General features: G+C 43.9%; 1 protein-coding gene across 1 annotated transcript in view; it reads right to left on the bottom strand.

Moving 5' to 3' along the window:
* The window catches only part of LOC146176787 (neprilysin-1-like), a 57,564-nt gene that overhangs the window by 15,282 nt on the left and 15,675 nt on the right, over positions 1–26,607 (bottom strand). The window contains exons 5-10 of the mRNA XM_084581389.1: positions 16,922–17,121; positions 15,662–15,856; positions 13,267–13,353; positions 10,568–10,698; positions 4,377–4,536; positions 4,180–4,248 (exon numbers count right to left, since the gene is read on the bottom strand). Coding sequence (XP_084437515.1) covers positions 4,180–4,248; positions 4,377–4,536; positions 10,568–10,698; positions 13,267–13,353; positions 15,662–15,856; positions 16,922–17,121 — 842 coding nt within the window. The remainder of the gene's footprint in view (positions 1–4,179; positions 4,249–4,376; positions 4,537–10,567; positions 10,699–13,266; positions 13,354–15,661; positions 15,857–16,921; positions 17,122–26,607) is intronic.

The following is a 26,607-nucleotide window of genomic DNA, read 5'->3' as shown; positions in this document are numbered from 1 at the left end:
CAGGGAATGATGGTCAGTAACCACTGGGAAGGGACGTCCGTACGAATAGCCGCGGAACCGCTGAGCGGCGAAGACTACGGCAAGGCACGCTTGCTCAGTAATTATGTAATTGCGCTCAGGTTCGCTTTAAGAGCGACTGGTGTAAGCGATAACATGTTCTTTGTCGTCATAATGATGGATCAACACCGCACCGATGGCAATACCACTGTTGTCAGTGTGAACTTCAGAGGGAGCAGAAGGGTCGAAATGCCGCAGAATCGGATGCGATGTTAGTAGAAACTTAGGTTGGTGGAACAAAAAGTTGCAATCGGATGACCACTCGTAAGTAGCGTCTTTGCGGAGAAGGCACGTGGGCGGGTGTGCGTTGTCCGACAAACGGGGAATGAAGTGGTGAGTATATGAGCACAACCCCAGGAAATCTCGACATTCCTTTACATTTTGAGGTGGTTGAAATGAAGCAACGGCCGCGGTCTTCAGTGAATCAAGTCTGATGCCTTCGCGATCAACGAGGTGCTTAAAACCAAAGTCTGCCGTTCACCGAAGCGGTATTTCTTTGCATTCAGTATTAGACCAGCGTTTTGCAGGTAGTCCACTACAAGCGCAGGCCTTTCATTGTGCTTATATAATGTCCAATAAAAAATGACATCATCGAGGTAGCACGTACATATATGCCATTTTAGGTCACGTAGGATGGCATCCACAAATCTCTCGAAAGTTGCGGGAGCATTGCACAACCCGAATGGCATTACATCAAATTTGAACAGGCTGTCGGGTCTGAAAAAAGCTGTCCTTGGGGTGCATAGGTATCTGCCAATATATCGACCGCAGATCGACGGATGAAAAGTATGAAACAGAGAACAGGAAATCTGTCGCGTCATCGATCCAGGGATAAACGTCTTTGTTGCAGCATCAAGGTGGAGATAGTCCACGCTAGAGCGCCTCGTACCATCTTTCTTCTTGACCAAAATGACAGGAGCAGCCCACGGACTGCATGACACTTAAGTTATCTGATCTTACTAGGAACACACATTCTTCTGTCACAAGATGCACAGAACGGTGAAAGGTGGTCACTCCGCGAGCGAATTACTCCACACAAAAAATATACACATTGTCAATACTTTTATATTATTTTCAAAAATCAGGTCTTGATTTTTAACATGTATTGTACGAGTATTACGGGAACTTTTTATTTATTATGCTTTCTTAAATAGCTAAGAAGCAATATTCTGTGATTTTTTCTTTATGATTTTATTTTTTGCGTTTATTTTTTAAAGTAAGTCAGGTGCTAAGTATGGTCTTCTTCCTTTTCTATCGTTGCTGGCCCCGTAAAGGGGGCTGCGAGCTCTGTCAAGTCACTCTCTTCTAAAGATACTTTTACCCGCAGTTCCCTCCATCATTTAGGGATATAAAGATATTATTCTAACACTTTTTTTCCAGCATATCCTGAACCTGTTCACTTATGACCTCTTGTTCTGTTGCCGACACTCTATACGGCTTCCGTCGAACTGGGTGTGAGTAGCCTGTGTCAATGCGATAGCGGTACGTGCCAGGGAAATGCACCTTGAAACGCCTCTATCCGAAATGTCAAAGATTAACGAGTACTTGAGTCGTAAAGTCTCCAACGCCTCAAGTTGTGCATTGATTAGCGATTTTCTAACCTTTCGATGCAGTTGAGAGTCGGGGGTTGGAGCAGCAGTAACTCCGTTAGGCGCGTCTGATATCAAAGCCACTGACGAAGCAGCATCATTTTGGCTAAATGTGGCAATCTTCATATTCATGGGAAAACCCACAAGTAGGAGCCCGGACGGAAGAGGATCGCCAATGCAAAATTCTCTGGAGCGAGAGTCCACCGTCGCACCACACTTACGCAAAAAATCAATGCCGAGAATCACGTCATGCGTGCATCGCGAAAGTACTGAAAACTCCACAGTGAATATCGTTCCACCTAGGCACACCGTTGCACAGCATGTTCCCAAAGGGCACAACAACTCACTACCCGCTCCATGAAAGTTCACGTTTCTATCTCACATAAACGTAACTTTTCAGCCTAAGCGCTTTTTAAAGGATAAACGTATAATAGAATTGACGCCCCCGTATTCACTAACCTCCTATGATCAGCTTCATAAAACCCCGGCCCTCAGTCACCAGCGGCTGCGGAGCAACTGACCACGGCGGCGGTCAGACCTGTGACGCAGCAGGGGGGGCTAAGAATACCTGGCTCTGCTGGACAGGCCGCCAATGGAAACTGAACCTGGCGTCGTTTAACGCTAGAACTCGAGCTAGTGAAGCTAGTTTAGCAGCGTTGTTAGAGGAAGGGTATGAAATGGGATATCGTAAGGCTTAGTGAGGTTAGGATGCCGAATGAGGCATATACTGTACTGAAGGATGGGCATGTACTGTGTTATCGAGGTTTACCAGAGAGGCGACAACTAGGAGTAGGTTTCCTTGTCAATAAGTGATAGACGAATTCTATAGTAATAATGAGAGGGTGGCAGGCATCGTTATTAGGCGTAATAAGCGATATAAACTGAAGGTTGTACAGGCCTATGCACCTACATATAGTTATGATGACCAGGAAGTTAAACGCTTCTACGAAGATGTAGAATCGGCAATGCGAAATTAAAGACGCAGTATACTGTACTAATGGGCAACTTTGTGTGTGTGTGTGTGTGCGCGCGCGCGCGCGCGAAAGAGAGAGGGGGAGGGTTGTGCGCGAGCTGCTTGAGCGAAAACATGTCGTGTAGGTCATGTAGCGGGCGGTGCACTCCAATAACATGTTGAACTATGCATGAGCCCTATCTAATGCTGGCCGCCTCACCAAACACCAGCCTAGCCTTTCACTACTTTAATCCTTGAATTAATAAATCAATCAATGAGTTTATTTTCGCATACAATGTACAGCGAAAAAGGGTGATAGGAGAAAAAGCTGCTTTTATTGCAGCCCGACCGAGCTCCAGTCACCCAGCAGCATTGACGAACGATGCACTAGTTACGTCTACACATAATTTGACTGCATTAATTATACATAATACACTTACACATAATAAAGAAAAATGAGCATGCGAAATGCATAAGTAAAAAGGTGTACATGATCAAAGAGAAATGAACATGCAAAATGCATAAGTAAAAAGGTTTACATGATCAAAGACTATATTTACTAGGACACATATAGCATATTATACCCCAATGCATTATAAACGGGGGCAGTAAATGACACTGTATAAACAGTTCAGCAATACCGTTTTGACACAGTTCAGCGATATCAATCTGAAGCGCATCGTACTGATTTAGTAGTGTTGGTAACATATGTTGGGTCATCATTTTACCATAAGTTCTTATTGACGGAACCAGCCAAGTTGATGGATTACGAAAACAATAGTTACTGGAAGATTTTGTTAGTTGGGCTAAATCTAAAAATAGGTCTAAGGTAGCTTTAATGGCTCGTTTATCGTAATTTTTGCGTATACATATCTTGCGCCTTAATGATCCTCTGTGTACGAAAAAGTGGTGCTGTGTGTTCCAAGGCTGACGCATTTCCAACTGCGCAGTGAGCTCGTTTCTGGAGGACCGAAGTTTTATGTATATTTGTTGCAATGGTTTTGCCCCAAACTAAAACACAATAACACAGACGTGAATGAAAAAGAGCATAGTAGATCATGCGTTTTATTATGACTGGAAAAAATGGCGACAACGGTTTATCATTCCCGCTGCCCTGCTTAATTTTGATGAAAGGTAGTTAACATGAAGGCACCGACATTCTAGTAGAAATTAAGAAGAAGAAATGGACATGGGCAGGACATGTAGTGCGAAGAGAGGATAACCGATGGTCGCTGAAGGTAACAAACTGGATTCCAAGGGAAGGAAAGCGTAGCAGGGGGCGACAGAAAGTTAGGTGGGCGGATGAGATTAAGAAGTTCGCAGGGGTCAAGTGGATTCAGCTAGCACAGAACCGGGTTAAGTGGAGAAATATGGGAGAGGCCTTCGCCCTGCAGTGGGTATAATCAGGCTGATGATGATGATTATGATGATGAGTTGACGTGATCATTCCACGACAGATGTTCTTGAAAGATCACTCCAAGTGATTTGACACATTTTTCTGTACAAACTACATGCTGCAGACCCTTACAATTGAAGCCTAAATGACGTAAACAAAAGGCCTCCAGTATTCTGTGGAATTACCTCTCGTTTGGCAGCTTCGCTGAACTTTTGCTGTACGTACAGGAGAGCGACAGCTTCGGGCAGCCCCTTCTTTACAAGACCAACGTGTGCTGTGCGATGTCAGTGCACGTTAAAGAACCCCAGGTGGTCGAAATTTCCGGAGTCCTCCACTACGGCGTCTCTCATAGCCTGAGTTGCTTTGGGACGTTAAACCCCACAAGCCAAGCCAAGCCAAGGCAAGTTTCCCACCTTGGTTTGTCTGTAACCACGCCCGTACTTGCTTTCGTGAGCTCAAATGAAGCATTCCTGAAATCTTCAGATACTTGTGCTCCGTATTGTAGCATGATTTTAAAGCCAGCGTAGTTGTACAGTGTGTTTCTGAAAAAAAATGCAAGAACCATGCACTGCGCTTTCAAAAGAGGCGATAGTTGAAGCCTCTCGGAAACATGCCAACTTATTAGCTTCTGTAAATACAACGCAGGGCGTCACCTCTGCAATATTATTTATCCCAGTCGAAAATCTACAGAAGGTTTTAGTTTATCAAAACAGAATTTCCGTGCGGGTGCGTACAGTGAATTTGTTGTGACAGCAGAAAGTTCTGAAGTACCATCAGTAATTTCTTTAGTTACAACAGAAAACTACTAAATACCTACAGACTACAGAAAAGTACCACAGAAAGAACCGCAGACCTGTGGGACAATACAACAAAACTACAGCAATATCTGGCGTTTGCTACACAACTACAGAATATTTTGCAGTATTTTTGACATGGTTGTGTAGTTTTTTCAAGTGGGAAGGGCACAGAAACCAACATTTTCTGATGTATTACGCGCGAGACATCCGTAAATATGAATCACACAGTGCAATTTGCTTATGCTCAGTATGTAATTTTTGAATAAATGTATACTATTAGACCGTTTCAATGTCAGGTATCCACAGGATACTTCCGACGACCAAGTAGGTGTGAGATCAGGTGTGACTAACAAAACTATAGTATAGTTGATATTTGTCCAGTGATATTCACTGCGGCATCTGCAGTAACTTAGTGGTATTTGTTTACCTTTACAGCGAAGGACTGCAATGATTTGTCTCAAACAATTCTGCACTGCAGTTCTACAAATTTCAGAACTGCTATTGAAAGCCTTCTCGTGTTAAAAACAGTCCGATGTTGAAGACCTTTCTTGTAAAGCCCGTACTTAAAAGAATTTAAAGTATGAATGAGTAAACAAGTATACTTCACGTTTTCGTGCGTCACACGATGTCATACTCACCTGTGACGCCGAAATTACTTCGTAAACTTGACACTTTAACTAAAGCTGCCAGTGGTAAAAAATCTAACTACAAATTATTTAGTTTAATCATTGATGTTTACTAAAGTCTGACGTGCAGGATGAAAGTATTTTTTCTAGGGGTGTGCGAATATTCGAAATTTTCGAATATCGAATCGAATATCATAATATTCAATTCGTTAAACGAATCAAATAGTGGACATTAAAACTTATTCGAAACTGTTCGAATATCTTCGTAAATTTTTGAATAATGCTCGAATACTTTTCGAATAACTGGCACGAATTAACGACTCGGTTACCTCCGACCATTTTCGCGAAGGCAGCGTCAGCTCCGAGCAGGCACAGCTTGCTGCCACAATAAACCTACGCGAGAAGCAGAGATCACCGTTTTATGGAGCCTACTTGCTTCAGCGTGGCCGCGACACGGTCCATTCGCATGGAAACATTGTTAAAGATTGGACATATCACGAATAGCGGAGGCAACTTCTCGTAGTCGTGTCATAGTTCACACGTCTCTAATCTGCCGAGAAGTAACGCTACATGTTTATTCCCTGAAAATTTCAGTCACTTTCATCATCAATAGTTGAGGTTAAGTTTATTATGCGAGTGGCGCATGACATGAGAGTTGCATGAATATTGTCAGCTCATGCTCATACATCTCTCCACTATATATCTTAGGTCGCCTAGCGCCAGTTGTAATCGCCTAGCGCCAGCTAGAGGGGAGCACGCGAGCTAATTCAGAAAGAACGAAAGCATCGAATGTCACTGAAAAGAAGAGGACGATGAGGAGATCGCGCGCTCGGCGATAGCTAGTTCGAAGAGCCAACAGCAGGGAAAGCGCAACTCTATGGCCTCGGGTTACGCGAACGCAAGTCGGACGAAAGCGTCGCTCAGCCATTCGTAATCTCTGATATATTGTATAATGCAATCTAGTTCACTAAATAAACTCGTTGAAACGTAATTGTTGTAGGTAAAAACAATCAGCAACTGACAATGTGCTACTGACAATTTCTAGTTGTGCATTCTAGTAGTGCCAGGCTGTACTTCTAGCCAAGTTGCATCTAGTAATTTTATTAACTCCTGCCAACTCCACTTGACTTTACTGAGTGCTTTTTTCTTTTGCTTATGGCTCTGTGCAATCTTTTTGCTTTTAAATATTTAGACTTTATCTCGTCTGTAGTCAAGGTTGACGCAGCTGTACATTGTTGTGAACTATATATCAAACAGCATTTTGAATAAAATTGAATTTCAGACACTTTTTATTGTTTTGTAATCAACGTACAAATGAAATGAACATAACTTGCAGAGTATTCAATTCGTATTCTATTCGCTGCTTTCACTATTCGATTCGTATTCGATTCGCTTTTTAGCTACATTATTCATATTCGATTCGATAGCAAGAGTGCACTATTTGTATTCGATTCGGTTTGGAAAAAGTACTATTCGAACACCCCTAATTGTTTCCCTAAAAATTTCTTTTCTCAATCTTTAAATTCTTCTTGTTTTTAAGGGCATAAATATGTTCTCTTGTGTAGCTGATTCACAGCTCTTTAGACCATAGCCTTCTTGACATGTGTTACCCAAGAGGCGTTATACTTATGGAGTGGGCTCAAATGCTTCATGGAAGGGGGTCTGTAGGGCCCGTTTGGCCAGAAAGCCTTTGTCGTACGCCATCATTGGCACCATTCTAAACACGGTAAAAAGAAGTCTACTGGAAAAAATGCGCACGTGATTGCGTATCGAAAATGTGATGTGACCGTTCACTGCACACGTTCAAGTTGTACATACAATTTAACTTCCAATTACCTAATAGTCATATTGGAGGCTATTTTGCAATAGGGATTCAAACCGAAGACATAAGTTCCTCCGACTGTATGCGGTTAATCATAAAGGAGGGTGTTCACTCAGGTATTAGACAAATAATGTGCATTCTTCTGCCCTAAAACCGACATTACTTCAAAAATGAAAAAATGTTGGTGACGGTTACGTTGCTTCCTAAGGCGAAATTTGAGCGCAGCTCATTTAGCTGTTCCAGCTTTTCGATAGATTCAGGCAAGGAATTCGAGCAAAGCAAGTATGTATAACTACACTTTATTTTTCGCACATATTACCGACTACTTCCTCTTCAGCGGGTTGTTTGTTTGCTGTTTGTGCCGACTGAAAGAAAAAGGAAAAGAAAATGCACGGGCCTGGTACTGGCTCTCTAGCTGAGCCACCACCGCTGCCTCGTGCGGAGAGAAGAGAAAACGTAGAGAAGAAAGGAGAAGAAGAGAGAGAGAGAAAGACGCACTTCGCAGCAGCCGTCGTCCACCACTGAAACTGTAGCGGGTGCAATGACGGCCTACAACAGACAAAAATATGGTTGAAGGCTAGCCCACGCCACAAGAGGCAGTGACTTACCAGTCCCAGACCCGTAGGGCCAGGAAAAGCCACTCCTCCACCTCCCTCTTTTGCGGGGGACAGATAGTGGGCGTTTCGTTTCCTGTACAACACTTAACTGACTCTAGTTTCGATTGAGACGAAACGCAGAGGCGTCCGTGGGCAGTGCGATGTCAGTAAAGAATTCGAGCAAGACATCTATATACAATTCAGACAACGTTTTTTTTCACACGTATTCTATACCAATTAGTGCCTATTCCGCGAGTGGCAGTGTGCCTTTCCTTTTCTGTAAAGCACTTGACTTGCTCTAAATTAAGTTTCGATTGAGGTAAAACCAAGAGGCGTCCATGTGCTATACGTAATGAGTGCACGTTAAAGATCCATAGGTGGTCGATCCACAGGTGGTCGAAATTTCTACGGAGCCCTACACTTCGGCACTCCTCTCATTCGAACCGTTTTCACTACCATCGTCCTCCCTTCCTTTAAGGAGTGCACAAAACTGGGGTGATAGACATTGCGCCTTTCTTTTTCTGTGAACCAATTGTAAGTGTTATTGGCTATAAATAATTACCTAATTATAGCACATCAACCATTTTCTCATTTTCACCCATAACTCGACGCTCTATCCTAAGATGGCATTCTTTTTCCGATGTACCTAACAGTTCGTCTTTTACAGTACCCAAACATTATGCACACCATTCCTTGAGGCTCCTTCTTTATCACCTGCGGAGGTTGTCACGAGCGACAATGGTGACGCCGACAATTATGGTACTAGCTACTGGGAAACGGAAGGATGAGCGCCAAAGAGGTGCTCTCTAAAATTCCTAGAGTAGTGTGGAATCTACACTGCAGAAATGGAAAGCCTAAGCGTTGCTGGTGCACACAGTACATCACTAATTACAGCGTCGTTGTCATCGCTAATATTATCCTTACGGTAGACAAGGAGAATTATGATGTGCGTCTCACTATCCCGGGCGTGGCGCAGTTGTTTATCGAAACTGGATAGGAGGTTTGCAGTGTTTGTGTGAGGTTCTTCTTGTGAAAGGACCAGTCAAACCAACAGTTTCATAGGCTACGCGGGAGGCCCTAGTTTATCTCTTTTATTTGTGCAAAAGTTACACAATTTATGTTGTTTAGAGATATTAAAGGCCTATATTTACGTGCTGTTATGCAGTTGAGACTTTGCAAAGTTTTGCCTCAATTTGTCGTTATATCACAATGCAGTTAGAGAACTATGTATGGGACTTAAAAGAAGTTGTTCAAGGTTGCACTTTCTTTATACAAGATTTTCTTCGGATAATCTTAGTCATGTGACACTGAAGAAACTAAGAAGAGATATATGTGACTTACTGTTCCCTCCACTATTGTATAGATATATGCACATTGGAAGCTCTGGTCAAAATGTCCTTAAAAGAGGTTAAAAATGGACATCACTCCTGCAGCCAAAACATTCTTTTTTTGACTAAACAGCGGGACGTTTCCGGCTATACGCAGTTTTCTTCTAAGACGTCCTCTAAAGGACTCCTAAAAATGATTTTTTGCTTGACCCACAAGAAATCAGGTATATCCCGATTGAAAACGAGGATGGTTTTCCATATGACCTCTTAATGGCATGGGGCCTGCGCAATATATGGAGAAACAGGATGGCAGTGGGTCAAGCAGATCTTGACGCACGGCCAGTTAGAGAATACTTTAAGAAAGTGCTGAAAGATATTGTGAACTTATAGACATTGTGGGTCCAGCACCTGACAGTCTGCCGTGCATTGCAATCTGAAATTGTTCAAAGAATTTTAACCCTGGTATGTCAGTCAAGTACGGCAGATGGTTCCTGTGTAATTATTGCATATTTCAAGTGATATACAAAATGTAGCGCAGTTGATTAGAGCACTAGTCTGTGATTGCAAGGTGTAAAGGTTCAAATCCTCGTGGAGACAGATATTTATGGAGCTAGTTAGAGGGACAACGGTGACGCCGAGAAACGCAAGAATGGGGGCCAAAAGCTGCACTCTAAAACCTCAACGAAAGGAAACTGTTAAGTAAATGGTGCTGTTAAGTCTAATCTTAAGGAGTACCTTGAGCGTACCTTTATTATTTATTGAAATTCCAAATGCACCAGTACCAAGGCTAAGACGACTTTGCATTTTGCGGTGCCCGCCGGGTCCTAGAGGCCCCTCTTTGCATGAAACCGGAAAAGCACTTATTTCAAAGAAGAAATTTAGGCACATACACGTGCCCTGAAAATTTGGAACTATCTAATTTAGCCGTTTTATACCTGAAGCTATTTAGAATGATTTCTCCCTACAGGAAGTAGTCCCATTGTACGGAGAGCGAAGTTTTTTGTTTGCTTCTTTTTGCTTGCTTTTTGGCTTGCTTTTTTTGCTTTTTTTTTGCTTTTTTGCTTCTTGCTTTTTCAATGGCTTGTCTTCTACCCCTTCAATTCATGTCAGAAGCAAAAATTGCTTCTTGACGTGTTTTGTGTCAAGCTAAGCATATATACCTGTGTACACTGCAGGTTTTAAATTTACAAGAAATCTGTGACAGATGTAATCGTATGGACATCATGTAGTACAGATGGCTAAAGAATTATTGTATCGGCTTACACTAGAGCAAACGCAATCGACACCTCTTTTGTGCGCTCCTCGTGTCTTGTTCTTTCATACTCGATATATTGTTTCACTGCTAAGTGAGTTTAAACACTAAATTGTGCTAGAAAAGTGCATTGAAACTGGTTCGTTACTTACGGGTCTGCACATTCGAGAAAAGAATTTAGTTTGCTGTAGTATTTCGAGCCATACCATTCAACAGTCTCGTTCTCGTACAGCGTAATGTTTGCCTTGGAGAATTCCTTGTTTAGTAAACTGAGGAGGGGCACCTATTAAAAGGAGGAAAGCAGATGACTCGCAAGTTTCCGGCCACTATAAACAATGTGGAAGCGAATATATAGTGCTGTCGATTGCTCTATATGCTGGTAAATGTACATAGCGTCGGTACGCTGCCAAGCGCCCATCGTTACATATACGAGATGCTAGGAAAACCTTGTGTATATATTTACAGTTATCTTTTTTAAGGAACGTGAATATTAATCTGAACACACTGCTAAGATAGCATGAAGAGCACGTAACTTTTCTCTTCTCAATCTGGTTAGAAATTGCAGCGCTAGTGTGCTGCCTTCCACCTGCAGTCACGCGTAAAAGTTGATACTTTTCTGAGGATGGCGCCAGAAAAAGGAGAAAGAAGCACAAGAATGGAAATATGTGCCTGGATGTCAGCATAGAATACTACCCATGATAAAATGGAATAAAGGTGGAACGAAACTCACCCATACATAATTCTTGCATGCTGGCATACAGACATAATTAATAAAGGGTGTGTATCAGCCCATGTTCTTTGGAAAAGTCAGCCCTTCAGGTAAATCAGGTAAACGGCTAAAAGAAAGTGCACTGTTTGCCAGGAAAACAGGCCGGGGTTATTTGTTACCTCGAGGACTGCTACAACGCAAAGAGCAATTTCAGCGTGTTCCTTTCTCTCTTGAAGCTTCCACGTGTTTAGTGTCAGACACCCGTATCTACAAATAATCATATTTCTGTAAAACATCGCTTAAACAAAAATAACAAGTCTTTTAAATACCTCCCGTAATGTTGACGCTAAGTTATGCTGCCTTCCTATGCGACTAATGTTGCTTGTTTTTTTTGGCAGCTGTTTGACTTTATCACTGTTTTCTACATGGGGCATATTGTTTGTTCATCTTAAAGTATGCAGTTTCTCACTGTTTTCTACATGGGGCATGTTGTTTGTTCATCTTAAAGTATGCAGTTTCAAGCCTGCTTGTCTGCAAAACACCTTTCTTTTTTCCAAAGCTCAATGAGTTCTCAAGTTAAGATAAACCGCTTTAGTGAGACTCCATGTTTTTGTCCCATAGGTGAGTACTTGAGGTAGAACTACTGTGCACGTTTTTCTTGAGGGAGACTGGTAAGCTGTCATTAATAACTTAAAAGTACTTGGCAAAAGCACAACACCTATATTTTTTTCAGTTATTTCACTTTCCTTGTATAGATATTCGCCGACCTGCCCCAGGTAGATGTATTTCCTTACCACTTCCAATGCCTCACTACTAACCGTATACGCTGCTGCACTCATACAAAACTGAACACATGCATGTTTACTGGCATTGATCATACGTTGCAGGCCTTGATCCTTGTATGTGTTGCAATGCCATTAGTGAAATTCCGATTATTGAGGTATTCCCAATTATCTTTTATCCCCAACAGTTATCCATCTAGGTCACCATACTTCTAAACGTGTGATGAATAACACTGGTGACGTTGTCCATCTGCCTAACAGTTTTCCTTATAGGGAGCTTTTTCTTTCTTTATGCAAGTCTAGGGTTGCGGTGCAGCCGTTATACATTTCTTCCAACACTTTCACATATGCCCGTTTGGCACCTAAGTTGCGTAAGGGCTGCATGCAAGGTGCTTTCACCAAACAGAAATTTTCATTCTACGCATTTCACGTCTCCCTGATGGGCAGAGCATGCATCATATTTTATCTTGTGGCACTTACGAATGCCTGCCTAGTAATTGAGATAAATGAACTCTAATGTTCTCAGTCTATATGTGAATACCATGGTATGAACCGCGCAGAAAAAGGAATGAAATGTAATTGTAGTTCTTCAAGTCCTTTATGTGAGGACATAAAGGACTTGAAGAACTACAATTAACTACGGATTAAGATAGTGTTTTGCGATATTACCTGATTCCGGTACCATTGAGGTTGCAATGCATTGCGTAAAACACCTGCTGTTATTTTGCTTTTCCATCATCGGCTGCATTTATTCCTTGTATTCGCTTATAGGGATTTCTTTACTTCTTGTATTATTGCCGAAATGCCCAATTGCTCAGCACTACCGATTCTCTTATCATTGTATTCAATACACAGGGCACTGTAATATAATACTGTGGAACAGCTCGCCGATTTTTACTACCTCATATATTACGACCTACGTTCATTACGTAAACAATATTTATAAGTCCCTTAGATTACGAAACATTATACGGCTGTCTTCGTTATAGGACTGCTTGTCTGACGGACACTCAAGCTATTAAAGGCACCTAAGGAAATGGCTGCGGGTAATTGCGACCCCTTCTGGCTTTTACCGGGTGCCCTCATCGCATAGTACATGGGCGCCTTGCATTTGTCTCCCCCCCCCCTTCCCCCATCAAAGCATGGCCACCACTGCCGCAGTCGAACACCGGCCGCCAGCTTATCCAAAATTAAACTTCTGTTTTAGACCGGTGTCTTGCTTCCATATCAACGTTATAGTTTCTTGTCCTGTAATTTTGTAAAGTTAGAGCGATGATGACGACTAGAGTATATGCGTTCCCGTTGTCGTCAGTGGTACGTCAATATAAGCCGTGCATCGCAAAGATGTAAGGTTGCTTACGCTCGTAAAATTCTTCTGCAGCTCTCCGATGGTGGTTCTGAGGTACCTTTTCATCACGTCCCGCCTCTCCTCGCGAGATGCCGTCAGCTAGAACAAAGGAGGGATGATATGAAATCGAACGATGCCAGAATGCGTCCTTAATGCTTCAGATTCACCAATATGAGGCCAAAACTTTCCATCTAAAATTACAACATATCAAGGGAGGCAGATGATATATAGAGGATTGGACTGGGGTATCTAATGATAGAGGTAAATAAATGCAATTTAGTGTAACGTTTAAATAAATGCAATATATTGCACAGAACCGGGTAATTTGGAGAAATATGGGAGAGGCCTTCGCCCTGCAGTGGGTATAGTCAGGCTGATGATGATGATGATGATGATGATGATATTGCTAAGGAACTCAGGGGAAGTATTAGGGTTAAAACCATAAAAAGAAGATGGGTACACCGTATGAAAGATCACTGAACCAATGTTGAGAAGAGCCTCAAATCGCAAGCCGAGCCAACGTTCCAACACGGTGACTTGTTTTCTCGTTGCACCGCATGTTTGATGGCTTGAACATCGAAAACACTGCAGAAATAATGAACATTAATGTGATGAAAACAAAGCAAGCATCAGCAGTCTTGCTCGGCATGGCATCTAACGACAGGGAATGAAGTATTGGGTAAACATACAATTGCGTCTTCGAATGGGAATTGGAGATTTCACATCGGCACCGCGATAAATACATATCTGGAACTATGACAATGAAAAGAAGGGAATTGGGCAGGCGCTTTCATTTCTTTAAGATAATATTCCGCAAAGAAGAAAGTATACCCAGAGAGTTTTTAAATATATATATATATATATATATATATATATATATATATATATATATATATATATATATATATATATATATATATTTACAAACACTCAGTGACATGCTGGTCTTGTCTGTGCTGTACCAGCGCAACTAAAATTGTTTGTTTGTTCTGTGGGGGCTAGCGCCCCAAGGCGCCTCAGGCGATGAGAGACGCCGCAGCGGAGGTCTCCAAAAATTTTGACCACCTGGGGTTCTTTAACGTGCACCGACATTGCACAGTACACTGGCGCCTTGCTTTTCGCCTCCATCGAAAAGTGGCCGCCGAGGCCGGGATTCGATCCCGCGTCCGAGACACATCTCTTACGATAACATATCAATAAAATCGCATCGTATGAAATCTACCCAATACAGATTCAGTTCAAGTATTCTATGAGGCAGGAAGTTTAAATAATTTCTGTGAAACTACAACGCTCAGTGGCAAAATTTGATAAGCATGTGATCCAGTAAAGCAGGCTCGAGTGGCTTGAAGTTCAGCTAACTGGAACATCACGTTTAACCAAGTGATAACCTCGGAATATTGTTAGATAGCGTTATGAATATATTGATGTGAATTGTATAATCTTCAGATTGATAACAAACATTTTGCTCATGAAATGTGTCCCGCACTCACACTGAGTTGTGAAGACAAGCTTAAAAATCAATGGGATGCTTTCTTATTGATGGAGGCCAGAAAAAGGAAGCCTTTCGGAATATGAGTGACTAATACACTTATTTCGCACTGTACGAAACAATTGAATGAAAGGAAGGAACAGCTCAAACGGACAGGACGTGTAGGAAGGCGAAACAGACACATGAGCTGTGAGCTCATGTGAGACACATGAGTTCATGTGTCTGTCTCGCTTTCCTACACGTCCCGTCCGTTTGAGCTGTTCTTTCCTTCCATTCGGCATGAACCAACCAGCCCGACAAAGGACTCTTCACGAAACAATTGCGCTCGTAAATAACCTTCTGCTGGAAGCTAAGGCTTGTTCAGAAAGAATGAATATGTTGAACACTTTGAGGCTCGATATGTGGAAGCACAATGCGCATTCTGAAATTTCTGAATCTGAGTTCGCATTTTGTGTTGACTACATTAGAATTCGCTTTTTGAGCTAGCGCCTTAACTGTACCGTTATTTTAGTTAGTTATTTAATATTTCATTAACCTCTATCACGTACATACATAACGTTGCCTAACGGTGCCATCCACACCCACCGATTGAACCTACACATCGTTCGTCGTTTCTACAAATGCATAAAGCAGTTTCTCGTTAGTGCTGACTTGAGGGGTTGAAACTCAGAGCTCAGCAAAAAGGCCGGAAATTAAAATTGGGAATAGTGAAAAAAAAACGTGATATGAAATAAATTGGGAGTAAGAAGATAAGACCGTGGGTGGAGAGAATTAGGAAGTGTATGATGTCACATTTTAATAAAAGAGGGAAAACTAACCCACGACGGCAGATATTTATTTTATGGAACAAAGCAATATCATCATGTTAATTTTATGTCGAGGTTCCGAGGAAAAAAAGAATACGAAAATGGTTCTCACATTGGCCAACTGTCCTTCGAAGTTTACGAGCTCCTCAGAAAGTGTCGTCAGCTCTTCATCGCTTATATTGGGTCTCATAAACCTCAGCGCCGCTTTCGTGAGGTTCTTGTAGGCATCAATTATTTTCACGTTAGTTTTTTTCTCTGGCTGAATTAGCTGATTTCTGCCCACCGTCTTGAAACTTAACTGATCGAGCTGAAAGGCGGGACGGAGGAAGACAAGTAATACGTGAACCAGTGCGCATCACACGTACAGTACACAAAAAAATTGGGCTGTTTTTTTTTTTTACCAGCAATAACACTGCCATGGTCATATAGTCAAGGTTGATGAGAATAATAATTTGAGGGCAGCACACCGTGTGAGAAACCGATATGGCGAATTAATTGCTAGTTTCTACATGAAAATCTGAATTTGAGCTCATCTGTAATTCTAGCTTCTATTATTTTATTGCAAACCTAGCCTAAATTATACTAACTACATTAGTGTCTTTGCACAATAGCATTCTACAGGCAAATTAACGCACAAGCTATGGTAAACAGATAGTTAAATTCGCTGCGATTTTCTTTTGGAATAGGCAACCTATCAGCACTGAATATTCTCCATCGCTTTTTTTCATTCAAGCGGCTGTTAAGCTCTTTCGTGTGTACTTAATTTTACCCCGTTGATAAATTTTGTTTCTTTACAGAGACCACAAATATGGGCCAATTTGATTTGTAGGGTTGCTATTACTGTGATCTAAAGTTTTTTCTTTGCTTATGCATTGACAGATAACAATTATGTTTTGTTTTTTGTCAATCAATAATACAAGTCTTTGCTGTCGGTATTACAGAAGAAAGTCCGGTGCGGAACGGTAGTGAAACCGGTCATCAAGAATTGGGTACCCAATTCTTTTGTTTTGGGTACCCAATTGGGTACCCAAAACAAAACTTGAGGGGTGATTTAGGAGAGCTAAGAAAATTTCATTGATGCCTTCTGATAGATACCAGTAGTGATAGGCGCAATCCAGGACTTTACAAATAACTAATACGGTTTCCGTAAGGTTACCCAACTGCAAGGTTACGTGGCACTAAAAAAAACAAAGGCACCAGTAAACGTTCTCCTCGCTTTCATCCTCATCTTCTTCAGGTTTATAAAGCCAAACAACTTGTGAAATTTGTGGCTTTCCTCTTTTCCGCGAAATTTATAGTCGCCCTATCTTTCAAAATGAAACTGAAAGAACAGAGTGCCTTGTATGACTGTACTCTGGCCAACTTCTCTCACCCAGATGGCGTAAGAATTTAACGTCGTGATATCTCTTCTGACGGCTGAAGTAAAGACAGGAAATAGACCCGTCTGGTTCAGCACTTCTGAGCAATTTTTGAACATATCTCCGGTGTCGTTTGTTATCGGCCAGTGAGCGACTCCAGGCGCGGCCATTATCTCTCCCATCGCATCGCGTTGGTCTTCCATTGCTGGAACAGCTGAAAAAGAAAGAAGAGATGCACACAAATATTTGCTATTTTTCGCCAGAGTTAGTGAGCGATTGGCGCTTGTTTGTCGGCCATAGAGTGGAACCCTAACGGCAAAATCGACATCAAAAGGTCTCAAAAGGTAAGCAAGAGGGTCCACTCTGTCCCATTTATTGAAATATAAAGTCGTGCCATAAGTGCTTCACCGAGAAACAAAAAACTTTGATTGGTTACATGGCATGTACGTTGCCCGCGCGAAATCATGCAATATCACGTACATGCACGCACACACACACACACACTCTCTCTCTCTCTTTCTCTCTCTCTCTCTCTTTCTCTCACACACACAAACGCGCGCACGCACGCACATGCGCACAGACACACACATACACAGGTGGCGAGATTCCGTTCTCTCAACGGTAGGGTCCTCTAAGCAGCGTCACCTGGCGACAGACAGCGGAAATATTGTAAAAATGAATAAGAGCTCATTTAAAGCCTGCCCTATACTTTGCTTCAATGGCGCAATGGAATGACACTACTTACCTAATGTTACGTTTCTCCACCGACAAGTGGGACAGCTGACGCGGCCACCGCATAGCAACAGGCAGAACCGCGAGCGGATCGGCCATTTCGACGCCGTTCATCGGCCGCGCAACGCTTCCTCCCGCCGACAAGTCTCAGCGTGTTCCTGCCACGCGCCAAATGTGTGTGCGTGCGTGTGTGTGCAAAAGCTGGCCAAGCCTGGAGCTCGAGGGAGAGAGCGTCGCCCTCTCCTGTCTGCAGGAGATGGAGGAGATGAGGTCGGAACATCAGCGATTGAGTCATTCGTCGTGAACCAACATGTTTGGCTCTCCCTTTCCTGTGAGGGTTTACCCTTTCCCTGTGAACGGGAAAACCTATAAAAAGCAGCGGCCGACTCCGCTGGGACAGAGACTACTTTGACGCGCCGTTGGCACGACGATAGACACCAGCTGTGTGAGAGTGTCTGTAATCTCTCCGGGTCAGCTTCACTGCCCGTTTCTTCATGATGTTGCAGTAAAGGTTGTTTCGTTAAAAGACGCCTCGTCTTTGCTGGCACCTTTCATGCCGTCCGCCGTCCACGGAGCCGCAAGGCCAACGCTACCGAGGGGCGCGCAAGCGCGAGCCGCAAGCAACAACTGGCGTCAGCGATACGCTAACCCCGGCACACGCGACTCCAAATGTAACAATTGGTGGCAGCGGTGGGATGACGACGACCAAGCCGTAACCGTGGTTGGAGGGACGAGCCAGGCGATACCGTCGTCCAACAACTGGTGAACAGCGGAGAGACGAGGATGACCAAGCAGTGACCGTGGTCGGTGAAACGAGCCAGGCCTGGCCGAGGTGCAACATCTTATGGGAAGAGCGGAGATGTCACAGGCGTGACCCGTGAATCAAAGCAGCTCAGCGGAAAGGCGGGAGCAGTGCAACGAGCCCTGTGTGATGACTGGTTGCTTGCAGCGGAACGACTGCGTTGGATTCTTGGCTGCGAGGTTTGGTGAGTGCGGGACTTTCTTCTACTGAGTTTTGCCAGGCTTTTGTTAAGTAGAGAACAGAGCTGGTAATTGTGTTGTCGTTGTTGCTGGGTTAATTGCAGCAAGGCAATAGTGGGCAGTAGAGAAAGCAGCACTCGGAACAGCCATGGGTTTGGATTTGAAGTCGTTGCGCAAACCGAAATTGCTGGAGCTTGCGGAGGCGTTGGGTCTGAATTTGTCAGACAAACTCAGAAAACTAGAAGTGTTAAAGGCTATTCTTGCGTTAGAAGCTGAAGATGACGAGCTTTTGGAATGCCTTGAGATCATTGACGAACGTCAAGAGGAACGCGAACGTAGAGAACGTCACGAGAAAGAGGAACGTGAACGTAGAGAACGTCACGAGAAAGAGATGCGTGAACGTAGAGAACGTTACGAGAAAGAGATGCGTGAACGTAGGGAAGGTTTCGAGAAAGAGGACGCCCGCGTAAGGAAACTGATGCAGCTGGAGATTTCAGCACATAGAAGGAGCGTGGAAAGGATTAAAGCTTGCAATGCCATTCAGTGTAACGGTTCAATACCGCGAGATGGTCCGCCACCGTTCCTCATTGCCGAGGATGTGGCCGAGTATTTGGCAGACTTCGAGAATGTCTGCAGAAGTAAACGTTTCGAGCGAGATAGTTGGGCGCAGAAGTGGTAGCTCTTCTCTCCGCTGAGGCGTCGGAAGAAATCAAGCGATTGGTTGGCGACCGCTTGAAAAATTACGATGAACTAAAAGAGTCATTGCTGATACGATATCAGATAACGCCTCAGGATCTTCGGAAGAGATATGAGAGCGAGAAACATTGTAACGAGGCATACTTTGACTTGGCCTATCAGTTGAAAGCCGCTGTAAGCGAATGGCTAGACAGTGCGGAAGTTCCGGAGCAAATCGAACTTGCACCGGGGTGTGAGAAACAGCTTGGGGAAGCGGCCGAGCAATGTGACCGCAGTAGCGAGCCGACCGAGCCTCGAACAGAAGAGTATCCTGTTACCTTGGTCGAGCCACTAGCTGAGACGGTTAGCACATGCTTAATCGGCGAGAAGTCCGAAGTGACGCCGTTAAGCGAGGTGAACTGCATGCCGACCCAAGTAGCTGTAAGAGATACAGTTCCATCAAATGAGAGTGGGGAGCTGGTAGTAACTGAACCGTCTCTCGAGTCGAAAGCAGAAGCTTGTGTAGAGCGCGATGTAGATGGAAATGAGCTAGAAAAGGAGAAACTTTCAGTTTCCGAAATCAGCTGTGTCGTAGAGCAGGGCACGTTGAAAAGCGAAGTGCCGATCAGCGAAACTGCGCAGCCCGCGAGTTGTGATCAGCCAGGGCAGACCGACGAGGAGTGCGCGTCCGCTGTAGAGAGCGAGACTTGCGAAGGCGACAGCGAACGACCAGAGCAGAGTCAGAATAGTTCGTGCTCCGAAACCACGCTAGGTTGTATTCGCGAAAGCAACCCCAGTGCGAACGCGGACGTGGCACACATGACCCTCACGCAATCCGAAGCGTCCCAGCTGTCGAAGGAGCTTGATCGTGCGCCGGTTAACGCTGAGCGATGCGGCTTATCGGAGGACCCGTGTAACGTGAGTGGCGAGCCAGAGGAAATGCCTAGCTTGAGGGCTGGCATAAGCGGTTGTTCGGATTTGACTGAAAGTGAGTCATGCGATGCAGCCGCGGCGCCGTCAGAGGAACTGCCTAGCTTGAGGGCTGGCATAAGCGGTTGTTGTTCGGACTTGTCTGAAGGTGAGTCATGCGCTGCTGGCCGCGATGCAGACGCGGCGCCGCACTTAGACCACTTTGACGACACCGGTGTCCTACTAGCTCCGGTTACCGCTAGCTTCCCAGAGCTCGCGCCGAAAGAAAGTAGGACTAGAGTATTCAAGTGCTGTCACCGAAAAACGCGTAAGGGCAGGCACGAGAAAGATTGCTGCCGTCGTAAGGAGAGCAAGCTCAAACGGTTGCAAAAAGAAAGCAGAAAGCCTGTGTTCCAGTGCTGCCGCAGGAAAAAGCGGAAAGGCAGGCGCGAGAAAGAATGGAGCAAGTTGAGGCTATCGCGAAAAAGAAAGCGACTATCCCAAAGGCACAAATACGCCCGTGCAAAGAAAATGCGTGACTGGTGCTCAACCCGTAAGGAGAGGGATAGGTTGTTCCGAAAAGTGAGCGACTCAAGCGCATGTGTTTCTTTGCACAGAGACAGGAAGATAAGGTTGCTCCGTGAAACGGACAACCGAAGTTTTAGTGAAAAGGGTGATCTCAATGGTAACGCCGATGGCTTAAGTCGGAGCTCATAATGTGAGAAGAAGCCTGTATTCACTTGTTTGTGTTTTTCTTCCTGGCATAGGATTTTGAACCTTTGTATTATCTTTGTTCGAAGTGCTGTTTTGAAAATGCGATTTTCAAATTTGTGGACGCGTTCCAAGTGCTGCTGAGCTGCCCTTTAGTATAGATGGGGGCATAAGAGGGAAATAGTCTGGCAAAACTTAGTGAAGTTTGTGCCGTGCTTGCTGGCTAAACGGTTGAGTTTTTAGCGTGGTTGTGACGTTGCGGGTTGTCAGAAATCTCTCCTGAAGACAAGTTTCAGAGTGCCTTGGAAACCCGGACTTGCCAAGGAATTCTTCAGGCTGACTGGCTCAAGAGAAACAGAGTCGGATGACCCCGGCTAGCAGCAACATCCCGATCCCTCCGGACAGCGGATGCAGTCCCCTGCCCTTCGGGATCTCCCTTCCCCGGCGGGGCAGTCTGTTACGTTTCTCCACCGACAAGTGGGACAGCTGACGCGGCCACCGCATAGCAACAGGCAGAACCGCGAGCGGATCGGCCATTTCGACGCCGTTCATCGGCCGCGCAACGCTTCCTCCCGCCGACAAGTCTCAGCGTGTTCCTGCCACGCGCCAAATGTGTGTGCGTGCGTGTGTGTGCAAAAGCTGGCCAAGCCTGGAGCTCGAGGTAGAGAGCGTCGCCCTCTCCTGTCTGCAGGAGGTGGAGGAGATGAGGTCGGAACACCTGCGATTGAGTCATTCGTCGTGAACCAACATGTTTGGCTCTCCCTTTCCTGTGAGGGTTTACCCTCACGGGAAAACCTATAAAAAGCAGCGGCCGACTCCGCTGGGACAGAGACTACTTTGACGCGCCGTTGGCACGACGATAGACACCAGCTGTGTGAGAGTGTCTGTAATCTCTCCGGGTCAGCTTCACTGCCCGTTTCTTCATGATGTTGCAGTAAAGGTTGTTTCGTTAAAAGACGCCTCGTCTTTGCTGGCACCTTTCATGCCGTCCGCCGTCCACGCAGCCGCCAGGCCAACGCTACCGAGGGGCCGCGCGCCGCACGTAATAACTGCTGGCAGCGGTACGCTACCCAGGCGCTCACGCCCAAACCTAACACTAAGCACTGAGGGAATAAAATATCTATTCGAATCCTGTAATTGTAATTTTTTTTATAATTCTTTTAAAGACAACGTTAAAATAACCCGAAATCATTCCAGGGGGGGGGGGGGGTTCCCTTTTAGGTTGTATTATATGATATTTCTACCTCTTAATAGCCTCAAAATCAGCCTTGTACATAATAACCATGAGGTGGAAGCCTGACAACAGTAACAGTATTCAATTAGCTTCACCGTAATCATTTCCTGCCTTTAGCGAGTGTATGTTACCTTTAGGTTGCGTTCATGAACGCAACATAAAGGTTGCGCAACCTGCAGAGACACCTCTCGGTAACAATCGCCGTTTAACCCGTTGAGAGGCAACCAGTGAGGAGAAAGAAGTGGCGGGACCCTACCGTAGAGAAGACTGAATTACGCACACAGGTGCATACACCCCGACACACATACTCGTGAGCATGTAGATGGGTGGAAGCGTGTGTACATATGTAGTGTATAAGAGCACATTCATTGAGAGATAAACGTTTCTAGCACCTCGAACCGGCAAGGTTGCCGACTATTTCCCTATTAGCATGCGGTTACAGAGTGAACTCCCAGAGTCTCATATCGAGCTCGTACTATCACACTTTACTGTAAAATGTATAGATCGATCGTTGTTAAACACGATACATTCTATGCGGGATGCCTAAACCGCTTTCCGCTGTTCTAGAAACTTTTGTGCTCGCTAGTATTGACAGGGTGTCAGAGAGTTAGATAGAAAACAGCGTGGTTGCTCGAATAGTTAGTGGGCTGAATACACAAAGGCTTAAAACAGAACCTGATTTCTGTAAGCATTTGAAGGCGCAGAGAAATGTAGCTTCATTGTTTCAGCGAGCCCGATATTATTTAAAGAAAATCGTTGTAGTTCTACTTAAGCGCTTAGCGCAAAATTTAATATGCAAAAAAAGCTGCAAGTCTAACGCAACCAGGCACACGTATACCCAATGGCAAGATTGAGCATAGCCAAGTAGTATAAGTTACCACCGAGCGCACGTGGTCATGAATTTTTTTTTTCAGTTCTACCGAAGTTGTTCTCCAGTTGTTCGGCTTCGCTTTATTGGCCGTCCCTGGACATTTGAAGCCTCGTTAAGGCACCTAGAGATGCGTTTGCTATCATTCGACGTTGATTAATTGTACTTCTGAAGAAACAGTTCAACTACAGAAAAGCTAAAATTATTAAAAAACGCAAAGAATCGTGACGGCATGTCGCCCTGTTTTTTGGCTGATACATATGCGTATACGTGGTCGGCAGATCGAGCCGCATCAGCTGGCATTATATATCAGTGAGTACATTTCGCTGGTTCTCAGCTGCGACGCAAGTGCTCTGCTTCGTGTAACCGGTCTCCACTGGAAATCTGAAGCCTTTTAAAAAGCACAGGAGATGTCGCTATAGCATTGGATCGCTTGAAGGCCGACTGTTTGTACCAGGTTCTCCATCCACATCTGACGCCTCGGATGCCCAAACAGCTTTATACTCAAGCTTGGCGAGCTTCATAAAATTGTACGACTAGCTGCTGTCCGAACTTTGCTTTGTTAACTATTGCCTTCTCGCTAGTGTCCAGGTTAAAAGAAAAGAAACACGAAAGCTTAGGCTTCTGAGGGTGCCCGCCATTCCGCCGCATAAAGCTATTGTGGGTCCACTATGAGGCGAGCATTCCGCAATTTATCTCGACTTAAGCTTTATTTTTAATTTAATTTAAAATAGCGTTGTTCTCTCATTGACTCAAATTTCACTCTGGTGGAATATCACTTATGCATTGTATATGAAGGGTTGCTCAATGCTCTAATGGGATGCAAAAGTACTTGATGCAGGGTTTGTTGGTTCATCCTGCAAAATTTAAACGGCGAAAAAGGGTTTCTGTCGTTTCCTGCTTGTGTGTCTTTTGCGCTGTTATAGTTTTGCTCTGATGGGACATTCCGCACATCCAAAGACCTGCAAGGGATGGTGCTTCATGCATATACCTCTGTCGCACGCACGTTTTTAATGCGGAAAGCACTCGATGAATGACCTGGTTCACAGGCGAAAATCTAGAGCGAGCGCCGGCTGCCATATTATGTGAGGAAATAAAGTATCCACTTGCATTTTCACCTATGGTCTTCCTACATTCTGCAAAGGATTGCTCAGCTAGGAACTATATATATATATTGTCTCGAAGACTTCCTAAGAACCTCCAGAAGAGCCTGGTTATCCTCTTGAAGAAGGCAAATGTGTGCAAATTTGACAAAAGAAAATATTTGCTGAAATAGTTCGCTTTGTAGCAAAATGAAGTATCTTTGCTTGAGGTAACATTAATGACAATCTTTTCTGAACGGCAGCAGATTTGCTTGAGGTGTAGCTGTGAATTCAGTGAACAAACCTTACATGGCTATTTGAATGCCAAGCTGTTCTGCAACGCATTATGTGTATTTGTTGAAATGGTTGGAGGTGACATCATATTGCTATCGAATGTTTAGTGAAGGACATTTTTTAATATACTGAAGGCGATTTGTACTGTATTTTCTGAATTTGTACACTCTGAAGGCTTTTAAGTGTATGAGCATCCTTGGCTTGTTGTTTACAAAATATGCTTAGAACGATAGTCCTTTTTCTTTAGCCTTACAATTCGTAATGTACTGAAGTCACCCGTGTTGGCTCTGTTCCTTACTGTATAACCTCCCTTAAGCGGTTTTTTTTATAACTTCGATGTCTCTTCAGAAGTAATCAATTATTTGTTCACAATATTCTATACCGCTTGCATTTTGTGTTTGCTGTGTCTCATACCACTTGTATTTTGTGTTCGCTATGTTCCTTACACAACCTTCAAGCTGACCTGGTTTTACATTAAAGGAGTTTTATTTATTTTGTTTTTTGAGCCATTTTTATATGCATATTTTTCATCTATATCGCAATAGAAGAAATGTGAACTTAAATTATATTTCTGCACGTTAGACATGGTTTTCTGTGGCTTGCAAACAATAGTTTAATGTGGGATCATATTTCAAACTTCGTTGTGCCCAATTTACATTTTTGCGGTAATACATGTTCGGAGATACTATGCATTATACTGGAATAATCACTTCGGTTGTATTTGATGTAGACAACACATAAGATATTTTTTCTAGTTGTGTCAACACTTTGAGCCAATGAATGTTTTTGCCATCACACTGATTTTTCTCGTTTGTTGTCTTCTACACCATAAATCTTTTTTCTGTGGGGTTTAACGTCCCAAACAACTCAGGCTATGAGAGACGCCGTAGTGGAGGACTCCAGAAGTTTCGACCACCTGGGGGTCTTTAACGTGCACTGACATCGCACAGCACACGGGCACCTTGCTTTTCGCCTCCATCGGAAAGCGGTCGCCGAGGCCAGGATTCGATCCCACATCCTTGGGAACAGTAGTCGAGTGCTGTCACCACTGCGCCAATCCGGCGGGGCTGGTTAATATATTTTTGTACTCTTGAAGTCGACACCCAGCAGGTTTGGACTGCGTAACTTTTAGCATGCTCAAGGAACATTTTTATAAATGATCATTTTATGCCAACCATTAAAGCGTACAAAGGGTGCACGTGTTGCAGCATGTAACCTATGCCATTTTGAGTGCAGCATACCTTTGCAAAGGTTGCACCGTTTCAAATACATCTACCGTACGTTTGAAATAAACGTCTCTTTACGATTTGTAACTTTTGCAAAGGTTAATTGGATAAAGGTTACATTTTGTGACTTTTAAATTATAGGTGCATATGAATATAAAAATGTGCACCTTTATAAAGGTTACACGAAGGTTACCTTGTTTACAGTGCTTGTACACTGAACGTATGCACTGCTCGGCCTATTTGAAACACCCGTAATGCATCATTCCTATACTGCACAGCGCAATATCAATGTACCGTCGGCAGATTCACGCACACAAAGAATGCCGCTGCCTACAAGCTGTAAAGGGGTCATCGTAAGAAACGAAAATTACTGTCTGTTGGTAGAAGACTCTAATATTAGATTCTCGCCCAATGGTGAAACGCCCACGGAAGATATCTCAACACTTGGTCTGAACCCCTGCTAAGAAGCGTAAGCTGAGGAACCATTTTCGGTTTAGGTATATATAAACCCTTGTGTGACCTTGTGGTTAGCAAGCTTTTCGGCTGTGGGATGATTGGGCATGAGGTTTGCAACACTAGCATTCATATGGAAGTAAACAGCTCGTGGTATATGTCTCCCAAGACTTGTATTCAACATGACGGGCGTCCATTAACCATATTTGCAAATTAAGGTCTCTACTGTGTACTTTGTGTTGTCCAACCAAAAATGCCCGGAGTTCAGGGTAATAACGAGAACTGCTCTGTTTTAAAAGCGCTGTGCTGATGGTAAATAGTGGTACTTTTGAATTTGCTACCTGAAGCGATTTAAACATGTCGACAGCGCGCATCGACTGAGGAAGAGGGTAAGTACCAGTTTTCATACCCCCTTCCTTACTACGCGCCAACGTAATACCGCACGTCATTTTTGTAGAAGCTCAAAAGATTTTCAATGTAAGCAGAAATAATACCTACTAGAGAACAATAGTCTAAAGTCTTTTGAAATTTCGCG

This window comes from Amblyomma maculatum, chromosome 10, assembly GCF_055883805.1.
Source record: "Amblyomma maculatum isolate TAMU_Amacu chromosome 10, ASM5588380v1, whole genome shotgun sequence".
NCBI lineage: Eukaryota > Metazoa > Arthropoda > Arachnida > Ixodida > Ixodidae > Amblyomma > Amblyomma maculatum.
The sequence above is the reverse complement of the archived record's forward strand: the minus strand, read 5'-3'. Positions and strand labels throughout refer to the sequence as shown.